General features: G+C 37.6%; 2 protein-coding genes across 11 annotated transcripts in view; both read right to left on the bottom strand.

The window, feature by feature from the left end:
- Nucleotides 1-10879, bottom strand: part of rnf220b (ring finger protein 220b) — a 75162-nt gene extending 64283 nt beyond the window's left edge. For 5 of the 9 annotated variants that reach the window (XM_073867975.1, XM_073867980.1, XM_073867981.1 and 2 more), the window contains exons 1-4: nucleotides 10556-10879; nucleotides 9607-9746; nucleotides 8131-8297; nucleotides 7509-7588 (exon numbers count right to left, since the gene is read on the bottom strand). The gene's annotated coding sequence lies outside the window, so the exon portion shown is untranslated. The remainder of the gene's footprint in view (nucleotides 1-7508; nucleotides 7589-8130; nucleotides 8298-9606; nucleotides 9747-10555) is intronic. The other 4 variants (XM_073867982.1, XM_055167730.2, XM_073867977.1 and 1 more) reach the window with 3 other exon arrangements.
- A 436-nt stretch (nucleotides 10880-11315) lies between these two features.
- On the bottom strand, nucleotides 11316-17195 carry dmap1 (DNA methyltransferase 1 associated protein 1). Of its 2 annotated transcripts, none has more exons than XM_055167740.2 (11): nucleotides 17035-17195; nucleotides 16502-16627; nucleotides 16317-16408; nucleotides 15914-16112; nucleotides 15545-15703; nucleotides 14906-15073; nucleotides 14633-14818; nucleotides 14394-14465; nucleotides 13727-13799; nucleotides 12127-12413; nucleotides 11316-12012 (listed from the first exon to the last, which is right to left on the bottom strand). In XM_055167740.2, exons 2-11 carry the CDS (start codon nucleotides 16598-16600, stop codon nucleotides 11953-11955), a joined length of 1395 nt encoding a protein of 464 aa, XP_055023715.1. In that variant the 5' UTR covers nucleotides 16601-16627; nucleotides 17035-17195; the 3' UTR covers nucleotides 11316-11952. The 2 variants fall into 2 exon arrangements, with proteins under 2 accessions (XP_055023715.1, XP_073724084.1); XM_073867983.1 differs by having other exon boundaries at nucleotides 16502-16629; nucleotides 17038-17180.
- Between the last annotated feature and the right edge of the window lie 137 nt (nucleotides 17196-17332).

Below are 17332 nucleotides of genomic sequence, written 5' to 3'. Positions count from 1 at the left end.
GGCTCTTGCGCCTTCTTACGGCTCGCTGCTGTCCATGTGACGGTGATTGTCTACCGGATTCTCGCGGCAGGGCGACGCGCCTGTCACTAACTGGTCACAAAGCATTTACCTAGTGACAGAATTCCAATTAGACTGTGATAGAGGTGACACCAAAGAAAGAAGGACGGAGGTGAGATGCAAAGACACAGGGCGAGGGAAAGATACAGAGAGGGAGCGGATGTTTACTCACTAAAAATAAATACAAATTTTATAAATAAAAAATATAAGCTCTCTCCGATAAACTGTCAATGGACTTAAGCATAATATTAAGAGCTGTATTGCAATAGTCCCAGGTCCCTCAAAACCACTGTTTAAAGAGCAACTAAATAATCCTTCAGTTTTAAAGAATGGACACGATCTCCAGTATGTTCCTCCATTTTTAAAAGGCATCCACTGGGAGATCATGTTGTTCCTCACCTCCAAAATGTTAAGCCATGTATTAAGGTCTCAAAAGCAGTGACAGAGGTAAGCGTGCCGCTGTATTTCGGATGATCACTCTTATATCTGGTGACACATTTCTAATTATAATAGACAGGATGTGGCCTCTTCACACAAATAGAGTCAAAGTGGCAGATCATACATTGATATAAATGTAACATGTCTGTATTAACAGGAATGTATTGAGTGGACGCATTTTTGGGTGATCTATTTCTTTAAACAAATCACTAGGCTTGTAGCAATATGTGCAATGTACTATTAATAATATGAGTCAGTGACAAAAACGGTTTGGAAAGATGAGAAATTCAAATACATACATATATATACATACATATATATATATATATATATATATATATATATATATATATATATATATATATATATATATTTTTTTTTTTATTATTATTATTTTTTTAAGCATGCATTGGGTATATTTCAATGCACATGTATTTATGTCGATTTTATTCCAAAAAAAAAAAAAAAAAAAAATTTATGCACCATTTTTTATGAAAGTTAGACTGAATGGACCTGAAAATGTCAAATGGTGTAACCACCAAATGCGCAAAAGAATAAAAAATAATACATATTTTATCCACCTAGATGGCATATAACCGAAATCATAAAAAAATAAAAAAATCACACTAAAACACATTTAATTAGAGTTATTTCAAAATGTAAATGTTTATGCGTTTTTGTTATATTTGTCCAGACATATGCTGAAAACAGCTCTGTTTTCTAAATAATCTTTGACAAATTATGTAAAAATTATGTATAAAAAATCAGATTATTACATTAGATGATTATATTTTATTCCACATGTTTTATGAATATATTATATTTACATTTTAATTTGGAAAAAAAATACTAGTTACACCAATTGACACAAACCGGTTACACCACATTGACATTTTTTCCAATTATCCCCCAAATATTCCTGCAAAATTAAGTTAAACCAGAAATTTTAGACTTGGACCTCAAAAACGAGAATGTATGCAAGTAATCTGCAAATTTATTTAGAATTTTAACTTTTTTACATTTAATTAAACCATAAGGACACAAAAAATGTACGTCACGTCATTGACTTATTTAACATTATACGTATAACAATTTTATCCAAAGTGGCTTACAGTGCATTAAAGGTATACATTTGTATCAGTATGTGTGATCCCTGGAAATCGAACCCACAACTACAATGCTCTACCAACTGAGCTACAAAAACATTGATAAGCACAACTATTTCTTTAAACTTTCTGTCTGGATCATCTTCCTTTCGTGAGCCTATATTTACAAATGTAATGGTTTAAACTGAGCCCAGGTGTTACTCGGAGCATTCATAGCAGAAGACACTTTAAGATCAGGAGCTACTTTGTGGGATTAAACGTATACTCTCCCCTTTTGTTCTCTATCTCGATTCGACAGCTGAACCATAACGGATACTCCATAACATGAGAAGGGTGCGAACTATCCCTCCATGTACAAATCAATAGTGAATTAGCCAGTTCGCTCATCTCTACACTCGACTGTTTTGGTGGATCGATTTCTGGCTGCGTAGGGCAGCCAGGGTGACGCTGGCCAACAGCAGCGTAAAACTTTCTTGAGCAATCTTGACCTTACAAGTAAGGGGAGTATGTTTACATCACATCCAAGTTATGATGATTGTATTCATCTCACCACACATGTGAATGAGACCGTGAACGTAAGCAAGTATGTATGACATTAAGCAATCCCGCTGTTCTCCTTCAGTTCCTGTGGTCTAGAAGCAACCCAGGTGTGTGTGTTTGTGGGTGTATGTTTGTGGTTTGTGATGGATGAGCAGGAGGAAAACTGATGGATGAGTCAGTTCTCAGTTGGGACAATATGATGAAGACTATGAGCCAACATAGCCCAAGAAAGAAGTCTCATCTCTGCCCCTTCCCACAGTCCATTACACACACTCATGCACTCTCTCTGCTTGCTGGTGATGGAATAATGATTCACTAAGATCTATTGACATGTACTGGTATGTCTTTTTGTGTTATTAGTAAATTAAATAACAATTCATATCAAAACTTAGCTGTTGTTCTTGCCTTAAAATTGATATTTATATGGCTTTGTATGAATTTCAGGAGTTGCGACAAATATATTTTATGCACACCGCAAATGCAAGCACTCAGATAAGCACTTTTATCTGGAGTGCTGATAATGGCTTTTTACGAAATCCCTCTGCTGTCCTAGATTAAAAACCTTGAATGGGGACGTTTTTGCTATCTTTCCTTTATCTCGGTCACCTCACGGTATCTCGTGCCATCAGATTCTTCAGTATCTTAGTGGCATCAGATTCCTCAGCCAATCTGTCGCGGCCTCACTCCCAGTCACACAAGGAGAAGTGAGGGCCATTGTACCATGTCGTTCTATCACTGATTACTCTTCATGGTATTGATCGAAAGGCTGTCAGGTTGCCTGTCACCTTGGTGATAAATTATAAGCGTGTGTGGGTATCTGCTGTGTGAATGTAGCCGTTATCTTTCTCAGAATTTGATCAAATGTGATTGATCTCTCTTGAGGCTGCCAGAAGCTAAAGAGGCCCAAGGTACAATTGTTTTATCATCTCATAATCAGATGTTCCTGAAAAGAAGATCAAGGAATATTTTAACCCTCCGAAAAGATGGAGACCTGCAGTATTTGTACACTATAAAAAATCAACATATATTTTGTTACTTTAACTTAACAAATTAAGTTAAACAATTTCAACTTATTTTTATTAGTTATGTCAACTTATAGTTTCAGCCTCAGACGTCACGCCCACAGACTGTTAGCTAAACGTCTGATGTTTTTCATACTTTTTTCTGGAAACCCTGTGAGAATGTTGAAGTCGTCTTTGGTTGAAATAAACCGGATTTCCAGGAGACGCGAGTGTCGCGATTAGTTTTGGTCCCTGGAAAACAAAGCTCTGACGTTCCATTGAGGAAGAGATTCAGTCGAGTTCACGTGGATAATAATGACCAGTTATCATGATCAGCTAAACATTGGATTCTCAAAAATATGCAAAGTTCACGGCATAGACTCACTAAAAGACATCCGAGAGTTTTGCTTGAGGCAGTTAGTGGATTCAAAAAGTTTGGTTCTCCTGAATTGCTTGTAGATGTTAAAAAGTGAAGAGATATGCTTCAAACAGACGTTTAACTGGACCGTCTCATTGGTGTGGCTGTTGATAAAGTGCACAACGTTGTTCTATGGTGCGTAATGTTGTTTATTTAGATGCTATTCGGTTGGCTTTTTTCAATAACTGACTTGTTGCCAGCCGGCTCGTTATTGTGGAGAGTCCGAAACGTGACGCTAGATGAAACAAACTGTGATTGGTTGTTTGACATGTCGGTCAAACAGCTCGTGGGCGGGCTTTGTCCAGAAAAAGCTGCGAAAAACACGCAAGATTAGTCAACTTATAACAACTCAAAACCTTAGGTTGAATTGACTTGTAAAGCCAAGTTGTTTTAACAAAAAATGGTTCCTAGTTCTTACTAGGGCAGTACCCTTTAAAAGAGTCCTAAAGATATGTATACATTTGATACCAGTGGCGGCCAGTGACTTCTCTCCCAAGGAGCCTAAAGTTAAAATATGTGTTTGGCATGTCATGTGTGTGGCTTGTCATGTTAAAATATGTGTTTGGCGCAACATGTGAATCTATGTGCATCACACGTCATGTCAAAATATGGCCTATTGCACACGCGTCAAAAGGGTTTATGATAAAACGTTCACAAAATATTCACTAATAAGACACTAACTTAACACTAAACTCTGATTACATTTGAGATTAGCGCAAAAGTGCATCTCTTTCATAAAAAACGTATTTTGACATGACGCCTGATGCACATAGATTCGCATGATGCGCCGAACACATATTTTAACATGGCTAAATTTGTTTTGACGGGTTTCGCATTCGTGCGCCCTCGAAAAAAGGAGTCACCAGCCCCAAATATATACCTCTGAGGTAATCAACATTCACCTCTGAGGTACTAATATGAACTTTTTAGGTGCAAATGTGCACTTTTTGAATGTGTACAACTCCACTGACAGCTAGGAACCATTTCTTCTGACCGTGTACATTGAACAAACCATGAAACAACGGCTTAAAGGGAAATTCCACTTTTTTTGAAAATATGCTCATTTTCCAGCTCCCATAGAGTTAAACATTTGATTATTACTGTTTTGGAACCCATTCAGCTGATCTCCGTTTCTGGCACTAACACTTTTAGCATAGCTTATAATAAAATAGTCCCCTTGCTACTTTCAATGACAGGGGACTATTTTTAAGCAGTGCGTAATATCACTACACCTCCTGCAGATGTTACATCAGTAAAGTCCTTGATTATTACGCCAGAAGGATATCGAAACTCTTTGGTTATTATTTAGGTGCGATGCTAATGGTCTAATTAGATTCAATGGATTGTGCTAAGCAATGCTAAAAGTGCTAGCGCCAGACCCGGAGATCAGCTGAATGGATTCCAAAACGGTAAAAATCAAATGATTAACTCTAGGGGGGGCTGGAAAATGAGCCTATTTTCAAAAAAAGTGGAGTGTCCCTTTAACAAAGTGTTGCTGTAGCTCAGTTGGTAGACCATTGAATATACATTGCAAAAGTTGTAGATTTAAATCCCAGAGAATGCACATATTGATATAAAGTATTGCTTGAATGATTTGGATAAAAGCATCTGATAAATGTAATATAGGATATTATTAAAACTACCAATAGTTACTAACGCTGCAGAATACGCATTACTGTAACTGCACTGAAAATGTCTTCAAAAAGCAGCCAGAAAGTAAACTAAAACAAGTACGAACTGAAGCAAGAAAACCTCAGCAAATCAAGTTTAGAAAAACTCCAAGTTCGAGATGTCGTGAACAGGAAACATTTTGTGATGCTTCTTAGACCACTGACTATAAAAATAAAAATAGAGCCAATTATTGCAACATCCTCTCTGAGGGAAGCCATGATATGTTGTCCATAGCCAGGCTAAGTGAATGAGTTTGCATTGTCAGTGCAATGCATTCTAATTGACTCCATGTCCTCCTAGTGGCAGTCTGATACTCGAGTGGGCAGACTCGAGTTTCTCATTATAGCGCGAGTAATTGTGGTCTGAGTGGGTCCGTGGATTCAGTCCTACAGCAGTCTGACAACCTCTGTGTGTGTGTTCGGGGGACAGATTGGATCTTCTGCGACTGATTGTGGAAGTAAATGAGTCTTCATCTACTAGAGAATGTCCGTCCCTCAGCCAGAATGACAGAGAAACAGGAGTGCTTAACTTTTCTCTCTCTGACTGCAAGTTAGGGTTTGAAATACAAATTGAAGCTTAAAATAAGGTTATAAAAAGTTAACTTTATCTATATTTTATCATACTTTCACATTATTAGTATACATCTTCAAAATGACAAACAATACTGCGATACCTAAATCATATGGTATCTCCTCCCTTTTGCATGCAGAGACATTTTAACAGTCTTAACCCATAAACAATCAGGCTCAATGCAGAACATGTTGCTATATTTCAATAACCAACAATTTAGTTCTGCGAAAACCCTGCAGGAAGCCCCCTCAAACTCACGACAATGAAGAAATAAATCAAGTTCTCTCCAAAAGCGTGCATCACATTGCAGCATAACAATAAAGGCCAGGCGTAGATGTTGTTCAGCTGGGAGATGCTTACAGGGTATGTGGGGAGCGTCTCGCTCGTGCCTTACATCCGTGACTGTCATTTGGCTATTATTATGAAGAGTGAGTGTAATGCCTGACTGTATGAATAGGATTGTCGTGCTGATTGTGATGTATAGTTTTTCATTACCATTCCCTGGCCTTTGCCATCGAGCATGTAGGAAATCCTATTTATCCCCTAATTTGTAAGCCCCCCAACCTTGGCTGATAGCAATCAGAGACTGTAATTGTGTGTGCCGTCTATGGACGACGTAAAGGGTGACAGTGCGAGAAGGCAGAGGAGGGGAATAAATAGAAAAAGTACGAATGAATGAGAAAAGAGAGAGCTAGAAAGAACAGATTCTGACCTAAAAGTTTTTTTTAAAGGACATTCTTCAATATCTGGTTTTCCCTTTCATCATGTTTTTCCTGAACAGAAAATTTCTATTTGTAGTCCCTGTTACCAACCAAAGGAATGCAAGAAAATTATATGGATAGGCATATAGTTATAAAAATAAAGGTTTAAAGAGGTTCTTAGCAGTAATGTTATAGAAGAACCCTTAAGGTTCTTATAAGAACCATTACTTTCTTAATTATTTATGTTTTGTCTGTACAACCTTTTTTTATTACAAAGAACCTTTTTTACAGAGTAAATTTGTGTCCTAATTATTATTAAATTTTTATTTACTTTAATAATGTATTTTACCTGTATAAACATGTAGTCTCATTTATATTAGTAGCTTTTTAAACAGTGCCAAAACAAGACAAACATTTCATGCGATTCACACTGCACTTACAGGCTGGCTGTGCCTCTAATGAATACGTAATTGACTCATTTCTATGCACTGTGCCAAAAGGGATCCTTGCATTAAATGTGTAATTGCGCCCTCTATTAGACATCATTAAACCAATTTCAGATCTGTCTTAATAAGGACTTTATGAGCCTTTCTTAAAGCTCCAATTCTCCTCTCTGCCCTCATTCAATATAAGTCAAATATTCTAAAATATGAAAATTGCAAATTATAACCTTATTTTTATAATCATTTTATAATAGCTTAATAATGGACTGCAAACTTTCAGAATGAACAGCGTGCTAAAGCTTTGGCCTAAAAAAATGTGCACGCAACACATGCACCTTAAATGCTATAATATTTGAATTTTAAAAGGAAACATTTTGAAGCAAACTAATTTAAAACACAAATACACAACATTCTCAATTCATCTTTTGTTTCCTCATTCACCCTGAGCTGTGATTAAACCCCTCTATTCCGGATTGCAGCTGAACGTATTGATTTTCTCGCATTGGAGAGGATTAAAGATTACATTGAGTGCTGCCTTTAGTGAATTGATAAGTTGGCCTTACCTCACCTGAGGCCTTGTCAACAACAATCCAGTTTCAAGTGCACATAGATAACAAACTATGCACATCCGAGGACTACAGAACTGCAAAAGCAAAAATCAAATGTCAAATATAGATATGACAGTCTTGTTAAAATTGACCAAAGTCTTACATATTTATGGCCCCAGTTTTATTCATGGGTTTAATCTCTTGCTAAAATTGACAGTAGGGGAACAGGCCCGTCATCCGTGATAGCTCAACAGCAGCATCTTGGAGTGGAATCCTTTAAATCTGCCACTTTCCTATGGCTTAGCCCCACATAACCTTTCAGAGTATACACATACAAAGCCGGTTTCAACCAGCAGCTAAATTTCTTTTATAGCAGACTCAACCCTGACAGTTTGGATCAACAGAGATTTAATATAATGGTTCCTAAAACTACCAGCTACCTTAACAATAAAAACACTTATGGGTTCTTCACAGCAATTGCATAGAAGGACCATTATTGGTTCCTCAAGAACCATTCAGTCTTACCTTTAATAATCTAAAGAACCTTTTGTAAAACAGAAAGATTGTTCTTTACAAAACATTTTTAGCACCTTTATTTTTAAGAGTGTACCAAAGCCTTAAGCATCAGTTGTTTTACCTTCAATTCTTTCAATCCATCACACTTCAGCGCTTCACCACTGTGGCATCAGCTGCAGGAGCTAATGAAACGTCAGTCCGATAATTGACGCAGTGCTGGTCAAAGGAATGGAGTAGAATAACTACCCTCCGTCTTGCTCACAGCCATCTGCTTCATTGGACTGGGTGCTAGATGGGACAGAAACAGCTTTCTCTCAATGAACTAAACAATGTTTTACTTAACACTGTCAGTAAATGCTTGTCAATGGACTTCAAACGCATATTACTTCAATACCCACCCAATACTCATGTCACCAAAGAGTGGGACCACTAACACTACACACATGTACCACATACAGTATGGGGCGATTTCCCGGACAGGTCTTAGATTAATCCAGGACTATAGGCCTAATTTAAAAGTTTTTACAAACAAAAACACTTCAGGTGTGCACCTTGAGATAAAACAATGTTATCGCTATATGTTAAAATGCGTTAGGAAATGTTTTTAAATTAAAGCAGCTCAAACATGCATTTTAGTCTTGGACTACGATAAGCCCTGTCCGGGAAACCGCCCCTAAATATGTGTAGTATGAATTTAATCAGGCTTAGTAAATCAATTTAAATCTTCTCCAGGAAACCGTAAAGTACATGACGTCTTTCACCAGTACTTTCCATCCTCCCATCAAGGTGTCCTATTAGCTGAACAATGACTTTTCCCCAGTGAGACACAGAGTGTTCCCATTTAATCTCCACCTTCTCTAAAGGCACCGCTGTCTTACGGGCATGGATATAGTGGCGCTCTCCAAAGCAGACTGGAGTGGTTAAAACTAGCCATGAGCATGTCTGCTAACAGGTGATTGGGACACCAACCTCATATTAGATATAGAAAGGTGAATGAACTACACCATCCTTTCCCCAACATACAGTACACGGTCACTATTGCTCATCCAGGGAGTCAAACACATTAAAAATCAGCAAGATCCAGCATAACCAGTCCAACGTAACTGCACAGCAACACTTCATAAAGTGTTTATCCTTAAAAAATATCATTACCTTAAATATACCGGTGGAAGAAAAAACACATCAGATTTTTAAAAAATGAGTTGTACTCCTGTAGGACATGTGCCTTGGAGTTTAATGAAAGCTCCTTATCACCATCTGACTGTGATGGAGATCAATACATTTTGATAGAGTGATGAAAACCATATAAACCCTTGCGCCTTCAATGACAGACCTGATGTCGCCTTTTCCTTACTAACTCTTCTCCATCAAATCTCTATCGCATCTGCTGCTAGGCGTGCTCGCAGACAATGACGTATAGCTACAATTAGCTCTGGAAAGACTTAAATTATGATAAAAACCCTTCACCCCTCTTAGGCAATTATTAAAACGCTCTTCTCCACTCCAGTGGCTCTGATAAAGAGCTCTCGTTTCACACCATCACTTCTTCGTCGGGATAATAAACCACTCCGCCAGGGTTCTGCCTGCTGCCTTTTACCTCTCCATCCTCTTACGTCCGTTGTTCAACCGAGGAGGACGGTTCAGCCATCTACATCATTTTCACATGGGTAGCAATGGAATCGTCCTGCTTGGGATACCAAATTTAAATATGGCCCAGGACACTTTCATGTAGTCCTCCTAAGAAGATCAAACATAAAACAAGAACCAGAGTGTGTATGACCTTCATCTACACCTGCTGAAAATGACACAAATGCCTACACAATTTTTTTGAATAAGATGTTAGTAACGCGTTTGATAAATGGATTTGGTGTAATGACATGGAGCCATCACAAAGTCATGAAAAGAAACAGTGAGGACGAGAGGAAAAGAAGGATCATCTTCCGGCTGTGTTCTGTCAAGGGAGAAATTACACATTTACGGATTTTTTTCTAAGGATGGCCACCATAGATCATACCGCGGGATTTACGAGCCAATTTTCAACATGAAATATAGAGACCAAGAATCAATTTTACCACTGTTTTTCACTTTCTCTCCCTTCAACAGATCACAGCTGTTAGATTTCCTCAGGTAGCGCACCATGCAAGCCACTTTATTATCTTAAGTCAGACAGTGAAGATGAAAAGGATTCATTTATTTGCAAGTGGACACTACCACTTAAGTAGTAGCTATTTAAAACAATGTTAAGGTAGATTACAAAAAGTATCATACTTTACAACGTCGTCATCGTCAACAATTTGCCCACATGAAAAAATACAGGTTAGGCCTAGTATTTAAATTATATTAGTACTGTAGTATAATAGTATTTTATAGTATTAACTATATTACATAAACTGTAGTAAATACAGTAGTTTAGCCTACTTTAATTTTACGATGGTACGTTTAATAACACAAATAAGCATACGTTTTCATCTCGTGCACGTGCCCGTCAATGATTTACTTTAATGTTTACTACAGATAAACCATAATGTAAAGTTCCTTTAACTTACTTTAAGTACATTTAGTCATACAATGTAAATTATACCAGAAAAAGTCAAATCGTCGTATCCAAAGACGAGGAAACGTGTCAGTCAGAAGATCTTCCGTTATTTTATCACCTCAGCACAGCAGAGAAAGCTTTAAGTGTTTGAAATATCGTTATTTACCGTCTCAGATAAATTTATGGCAGGATGGGCAGAGGTGACATGTAAATTATAAATGTTTCCCGTCATGTTCAATACTGTAATGAATTTACTGGCGATGTCTTTATCGTGGCGAATTCATGAAGTGCTGATGACACGCAGCAGAGCTCGCGCTCTTCACGTTATTGATGCGCGCGCTTGACAGCTAATTTAAAGCGCGCCGAACGCCTCAGAAATACCGAGCAAGATATCCTGATTTTACAGTACAATAACCGACATGGTTATTTTATTCAATACTGTCATTATCATCCTCTTAAAAAAATACCATATTTTAGTATTTATTGTAGTTAAATTCCTTTTTAAATACCATAGTAAACATCAAATTAATTACAGTATTAACTACAGTTTATCAATTCACCATAGCTAATAGTACAGAAAACAAAGTTGTAGTAGGCCTAAGCATTCTTGGTTTTTAATAATTGTATCTAACATTCTGAATTGTTTGGTCTAAATTTTAACAATATTAAAATGATAGGAGTAAATATACTGCTCAGATCTGATACCATTCACTTTACTAAAAGCATTTTGATGTAGTACTGGTGAAATATTTAATATATTCAAAGTGAAACTCTGAAAAAGACAACATTTATTAAACCTTTGAACAAGGATATTTTACAGAGCTGGATGTGACCAAAAGAAAGAGATTCACACAAGATAGAGAAGATCCACTTATTTGAGGTAACGTAAAAATCAGCACATCAGATGTACAAGTGAGACATTTATCCAAAACCCATCATTTCAAGAGGCAGCCAAATCAAACACCTATTCAATAAATTCCCCCAACGGGAATGCGGATTCACTCCGTCATACATCTGTCCAGCATCCGCTCATATCAGACAAACTAATTTTTTCTTCCTCCTCTCTCTTTATTTCTGTCTTTTCATGTGACGATTAGATCTCTCTGCCAATTTACAGTTCATCTGGGTTTGGTCTGTCTGATAGGTCAGAGGAGGTGGTAAGATGGAATAGGATGTCAAGGGTGGTCTGTGTCATGGTGCGGATTTGGGAGGTGGGAAGCAGGTGGTATTGAAGGGTCATTGTGCTGAATATATTAACAGTGTCAGGGACTGGTCATCAAGAGCAAACAACAGATGACCTACAACCACAACCTCATCCTCCGACCATAGCAGGCAATCACTTAAGAGAGACCCAAAACCCTCTTTCCGGTTCCAAAACGTCCAAATGAGTTTATAAAGTCATCCATGTCAGGGTTTCTTCACCTTCTTGATAGAAGAAGAGCTGGATGCAGATTCTCTCCGTTTGCGCTGTGTAAAGTTAACACACATCTGTACTTCAGTATTTAGACCATTTACAATTTAAAAAGTCACTGACTTCACATATTAAGTTATGGAATAAGAAGTGCTCCTTGGATAACTCACTGAATTTGGAGTAAGCGGAGCTCCAACCACATCAATAATCTGCTCTTTGGGTTCAGTTTTGATGTCATCGGCGCTTGGCCACAATTGAGTGTCAGGAGCGCCGCCGCTCTCGCTCTGTGGTGTACAGGCGCCCCCTGCTTTTAGCAGAGCATCATAGCGGTGCCGCAACATCTGCTGTTCGTACTCGCAGTTACTGTAGGCCTGCTTCAGCTCGTACACCAGAACCAGGTCACTGCGAAGTTCATTAAACATCTGCACAATATCCTCTGTTGGCATGGGGTTAAGGTCTGTAGTTTAAGTAAGAGAAAGAGGGAGAACATGTTACGAGCCTTTTCAATACAAAGTGTTTATAGTTACAATCATATCCATATTTTGTTTAAAAATTTTTGAAAGCTTTAGCTGAGGAACTATGGTGTATTTAAGACGGGACTTAATGTTTATAGGGGTAGTTTCCCGGACAGGGCTTATCCTAGTTCCAGGCTAAAATGCATGTTTAGGCTGCCTTAATTTAAAAACACTTTGTTCTGATAAATCTTAAAGGATTAGTCCATTTTCTTAAAAAAAATCCAGATAATTTACTCAACACCATGTCATCCAAAATGTTGATGTATTTCTGTTCGGTCGAGAAGAAATTATGTTTTTTGAGGAAAACATTTCAGGATTTTTTTCATTTTAATGGACTTTAATGGACCCCAACACTTAACAGTTTTAATGCAGTTTAAAATTGCAGTTTCAAAGGACTCTAAATGATCTCAAACGAGGCATAAGGGTCTTATCTAGTAAAACGATTGTCATTTTTGGCAAGAAAAAAATATGCACTTTTAAACCACAACTTCTCTTCTTCCTTCGGTCCTGTTACGCGCCAGCACGACCTCACGTAATATGTCAAGAGGTCACGGATGACGTATCGAAACTACGCCCCAGTGTTTACAAGTGGGGAGAAAGAGGACCGTTCAGACATTGTTGTATGTGTAATCATACAAATTAATGTCTTTGTGTCAGTTTATGGTTTAAAATAGTCCGCAAATGTGTGTTTCACATATGTAACACGTGACCTTTCGCTGTCATTACGCAATTACGTGAGGTCACGCTGGCTCATCACACAGCCAGAGGAAGACGAGAAGGTGTGGTTTAAAAGTGCATTATTTTTTATTTTTCTTGCCAAAAATGACAATCGTTTTGCTAGATAAGACCCTTATGCCTCTTTGGGATTGTTTAGGGTCCTTTGAAACTGCAATATTAAACTGCATTAAAACTGTTAAGTGTTGGGGTCCATTAAAATGAGAAAAATCATTAAAAAAACATAATTTCTTCTCGACTGAACAAAGAAAGACATCAACAGTTTGGATGACATGGTGGTAAGTAAATTATCTGGATTTTTTTTAAGAAAATTGACTAATCCTTTAACATATATTAGTGCCATAATTTTATGTCAAGATGCACACCAGTATTGTTTTTGTAAGGTTTGTTTGTAAAAACTACTTTAATGTACTAATATAATAAGGCCTAATCTTGGATTGATCTAAACCCTGTCTGGGAAACCGCCTTATATAGTTGTAAATGCTTATATTAGTAATATAAACAAAAAAAAACTACTCACCAACTCCTTGCTCAGTCAGAATCTGTTCAATTGCTTTTATTTTCTTTTGTCCAACCGAACTGGGCAGCTTCATCTAGGCACACACAAATATCTCCTTTAGCAAAATCAACAACTAGAAATAAACTTGTGGTAAACTTAAGTCGTGTTTGTGTGCTCAGGCTGAGAAAGTTAAGAGTACATTTTCGGTACAAATCGGCCAGTTTGAATTCCATGAGGTGCCTGAAATTCTAGATGGAACATTAACACCTTTAATCTCAGATGGCTACACGGAAGAAAAAAAGTGGAAGAAATGGAATTAAAATGGGGTCATCTTTCATTCATAATACCCCTGAAATGCACTTCAGAGAGGGCAGATCAAAACATGTTTATGCACCCAAGTCTGACTAACAGATGACCGGCCATATTCGAGTCATACACTACCTCGGTGCGCTCCTTAATGCGTTTTACATAGAGCGACCTCCCTTCATTACTCTTAAAGAGGAATGCCTTCCTGTGGGTAGATTAGTCTACCTATGACTGTGTAAATCAATCACCTCTGCCTAATGAGAGGGAAGTTAAACGCCAAGCTCCTGCAGCGTAGAGGGATGCATCATAATATTCAGCAAAGGTAATATATTAAGAAATGGATCAGGGGTCAGTTTCGTTAAAGCGTGTAAGTTTATCTTACTCTTTGGCTCCGTAGTGAAACACCAGCTGATTTGAAGTCTGGGAACTTGATGCCGGCGGTTTCAGGAACAATCTGGATTTGGATAGATGAGAGAGTATTAGAGGAAACGCTACGATGCTTACGTCATTTAACATGGAGTTCATAGTTTGAATGCAACAATCAGAATTGTACATAAAAGAATCAGTAATACAGCATAACTTGGCTATTACAGACATTTTTTGCAAACAAGTTATCATTACCATTTTCTCTGTGTCTCGTTTTTGTGGTAACTTTTTCTTAGTGGCTTTACGTTCAGCTCTACGCATCTCTGTGGTTGTGTCAGCAGCTGTGATGAGCTTCTGAAGGTCCTGGGCCTTCTTCTCACGCTCCTTCTTGCGGTTCTCGATCTTCCTCAATTCCTGGATCAGGTATTCCTCTTCTGCCACCTACAGGAAGGAAAATGACGTTACTGTTGTGATGATTATGTTTTGAAACAAGCGGAGCAACTGTTTGGGTTTTAGATATCATCGGACCTGTTCAGGTGTGCGGTTGAACAGTCTGTCCAGCTGCTCTTTCCTGCGTCTCTCGTGGCCTGCGTCGAATATGTAGACCTTCGGCTCTGTCCCTGTACCTGCCCGAACCTTTGATAACTTTCCGCAAATGTTATGATAACGTTCCTTGAGATCCTCAACAGATCGTTTCTATAAAAATGAAAGAGTCACAGCCCAGATCAGTAACCATGAAAAATAACAAATTTAAACCAAAGCATCACAGAAATATGCGACCCTGGATCACAAAATCAGTCATAAGTTTTTAAAGTGAAATTGAGATGTATACATCCTCTAAAAGTTGCATAAATGAGCTTTCTATTAATGGATGGTCTTGATAAAATATTGATGAAAAATATTGAGAAAATTGCCTTTAAAGTTGCAAATGAAGTCCTTAGCTACAAATATTTACGATAGGAAATGTACAAAATATCCTCATGGACTATAATCTTTACATAATATCCTAATGATTTTTGGAATAAAAGACAAATTGATCATTTTGACCCAAACAATGTATTCTTGGCTGTTGCTACAACTATGCATGTGAGACTTATGACTGTTTTGGTGGTCCAGAGTCACATATAGCATTTGTAAGCGCTGCAATTTTCTTTAGAAGGGATTTACTCTGTATTGTTGGTGATCGTAGCGATCATGAATAACAATAAATCGCAGGTCGAAACGTTTGCAGAGGTCAAACAGATGATCCGTCTCAGCTTTCGTCCATCCATCATCATGGAGATACATTTGATATTCCTGCTCCGAGTACACAGGCACCTGCACAGTCTTAGAGCAGGAAAGACATTTTAAATAACATACAAGGATAAGCATGATTATCATATTAAAAAAATTATATTTATTGACCTCAAGAAAATTTAAGTATGGATATAAAAATGATGTATTCTGTCCTCCAGTAATTCCTCTTTTAAATTCCACTTTCCTTGCTCCACAATATTTTTATCTTCAATTCTCTTTACCTTGCTCCTCTCCCCCTACCTTGTTAAAGCGGGCAAATGGGTAGTCCTTTCCCTCCTCTGCTGCACGTCTCCAGTGATGGAAAATGGCTCCATCTTTTCTGGCTGGATTACTAAATGGCATCCACTTCCAAGGTCGCACCTTCTTACAGCCCAGTTTTGCTTTGACAGTACGATAGCCCTGTGTGGTATCACTCGGCAAGAGCGGAGGGGCATCCCTACTAAAAAAAGAAAACCATGTCACAGTTAATCATCTTTAAATGTAAGAGCAGATGCCTGCACAAATGCAAAACAGTACATAATATACTCAACTGCATCAAAAAGCAATAGTACCTTGCGCTATTACATGGAAATCATAAATATTGGAAAGCAGTGCATGTTCACAGAAGCATAAAAGCAGTGATGTACAAAGCGGTCAAACTTACTTTTTGTCTGAATAGAGTAAAGCATAAACTTCTCTGTGCATTCCTTCTGGTCTCTTGAATGTCAAAGTCTCTGTCACTTTCTTGGCCTTTTTCTGAAAACAGAAAATAAACAGTAATAAATAAAAGTGCATTTAAGACCCATAAACATAAAAACTATTTGAACATAGTTGAATACTGGAAGTTACCTTGTCTGAGTTGATGATGTCTTTTTTACTGATGGGTCCAGAATCATTGTCACCTCCCGTCAGCTCCAAAATATCCCTCACATCAGCACCGGTCGCCATGGTGAGCGCTTTAACTAATGGATAAAACTGAATGATAAGCAGAGAGATTAACAAATATTACACGGATGAGACGATGCATGTAATAATCTTGCTTTACTTAAAAAAAAATAAAATGAGATTCGTCTTTGTTGTCAGGTGTAAGTTAACGTTACAATCTAGTGGTTCATTCAACATTTATAATAACCTCAAACACAGTTTGCATGGTATTTAAAAAGTTTGAGGGTAAATAAATGATCGCGAAAATATATAATAACAGTAGGAAATTAAGGATTTTTTTTAAAAGCTATTAAGTACTAAGGTAATTTTAGTTAGCACGAGCGCGAAGTCACTCGAATTCAATGAGCTTAGAAACTGATAAAACGGAATCGTTTTGAGTTTGAACTGTACTTCAGATTTGTACTTACAAAATGTAAGGATAAAATATTTGTTCTTACCTGAAAAGATAAGCCAGCTGTTTATCTAAATGTACGTGCTAGTCTATAATACGGTACATTAGCTTTAATGCTAACATTCATATCGAACATAGGAGGTCTCTTCTTTGATGGCTTGCTACTCTACGCTTCTTGAGAGCAACTTGTACATGATCGCCACCTAACGGCAAAAAGGAAATAGTGCATCTAAACAACAGCGGCCACAAGTTTCAAACTACAACAGAAAATTTAATGAAATACTTCAGATAAACTTGCATGCATTGTAAGAAACCATCTCAGCCAATGCAGAAGACCAACAAGA

This window comes from Misgurnus anguillicaudatus, chromosome 5 (genome assembly GCF_027580225.2).
Source record: "Misgurnus anguillicaudatus chromosome 5, ASM2758022v2, whole genome shotgun sequence".
Lineage (NCBI taxonomy): Eukaryota > Metazoa > Chordata > Actinopteri > Cypriniformes > Cobitidae > Misgurnus > Misgurnus anguillicaudatus.
This window is presented reverse-complemented; position numbering and strand designations above follow the sequence as displayed.

Coding starts and splice junctions, on each gene's coding strand:
- dmap1 (XM_055167740.2), bottom strand. CDS start 16,600: ATGGCGACCGGTGCTGATGTGAGGGATATTTTGGAGCTGACGGGAGGT. Junction 16,113..16,316: donor TTACTCTATTCAGACAAAAA/GTAAGTTTGACC, acceptor TTCTTTTTTTAG/TAGGGATGCCCCTCCGCTCT. Junction 15,074..15,544: donor ACGATCACCAACAATACAGA/GTAAATCCCTTC, acceptor TCATTTTTATAG/AAACGATCTGTTGAGGATCT.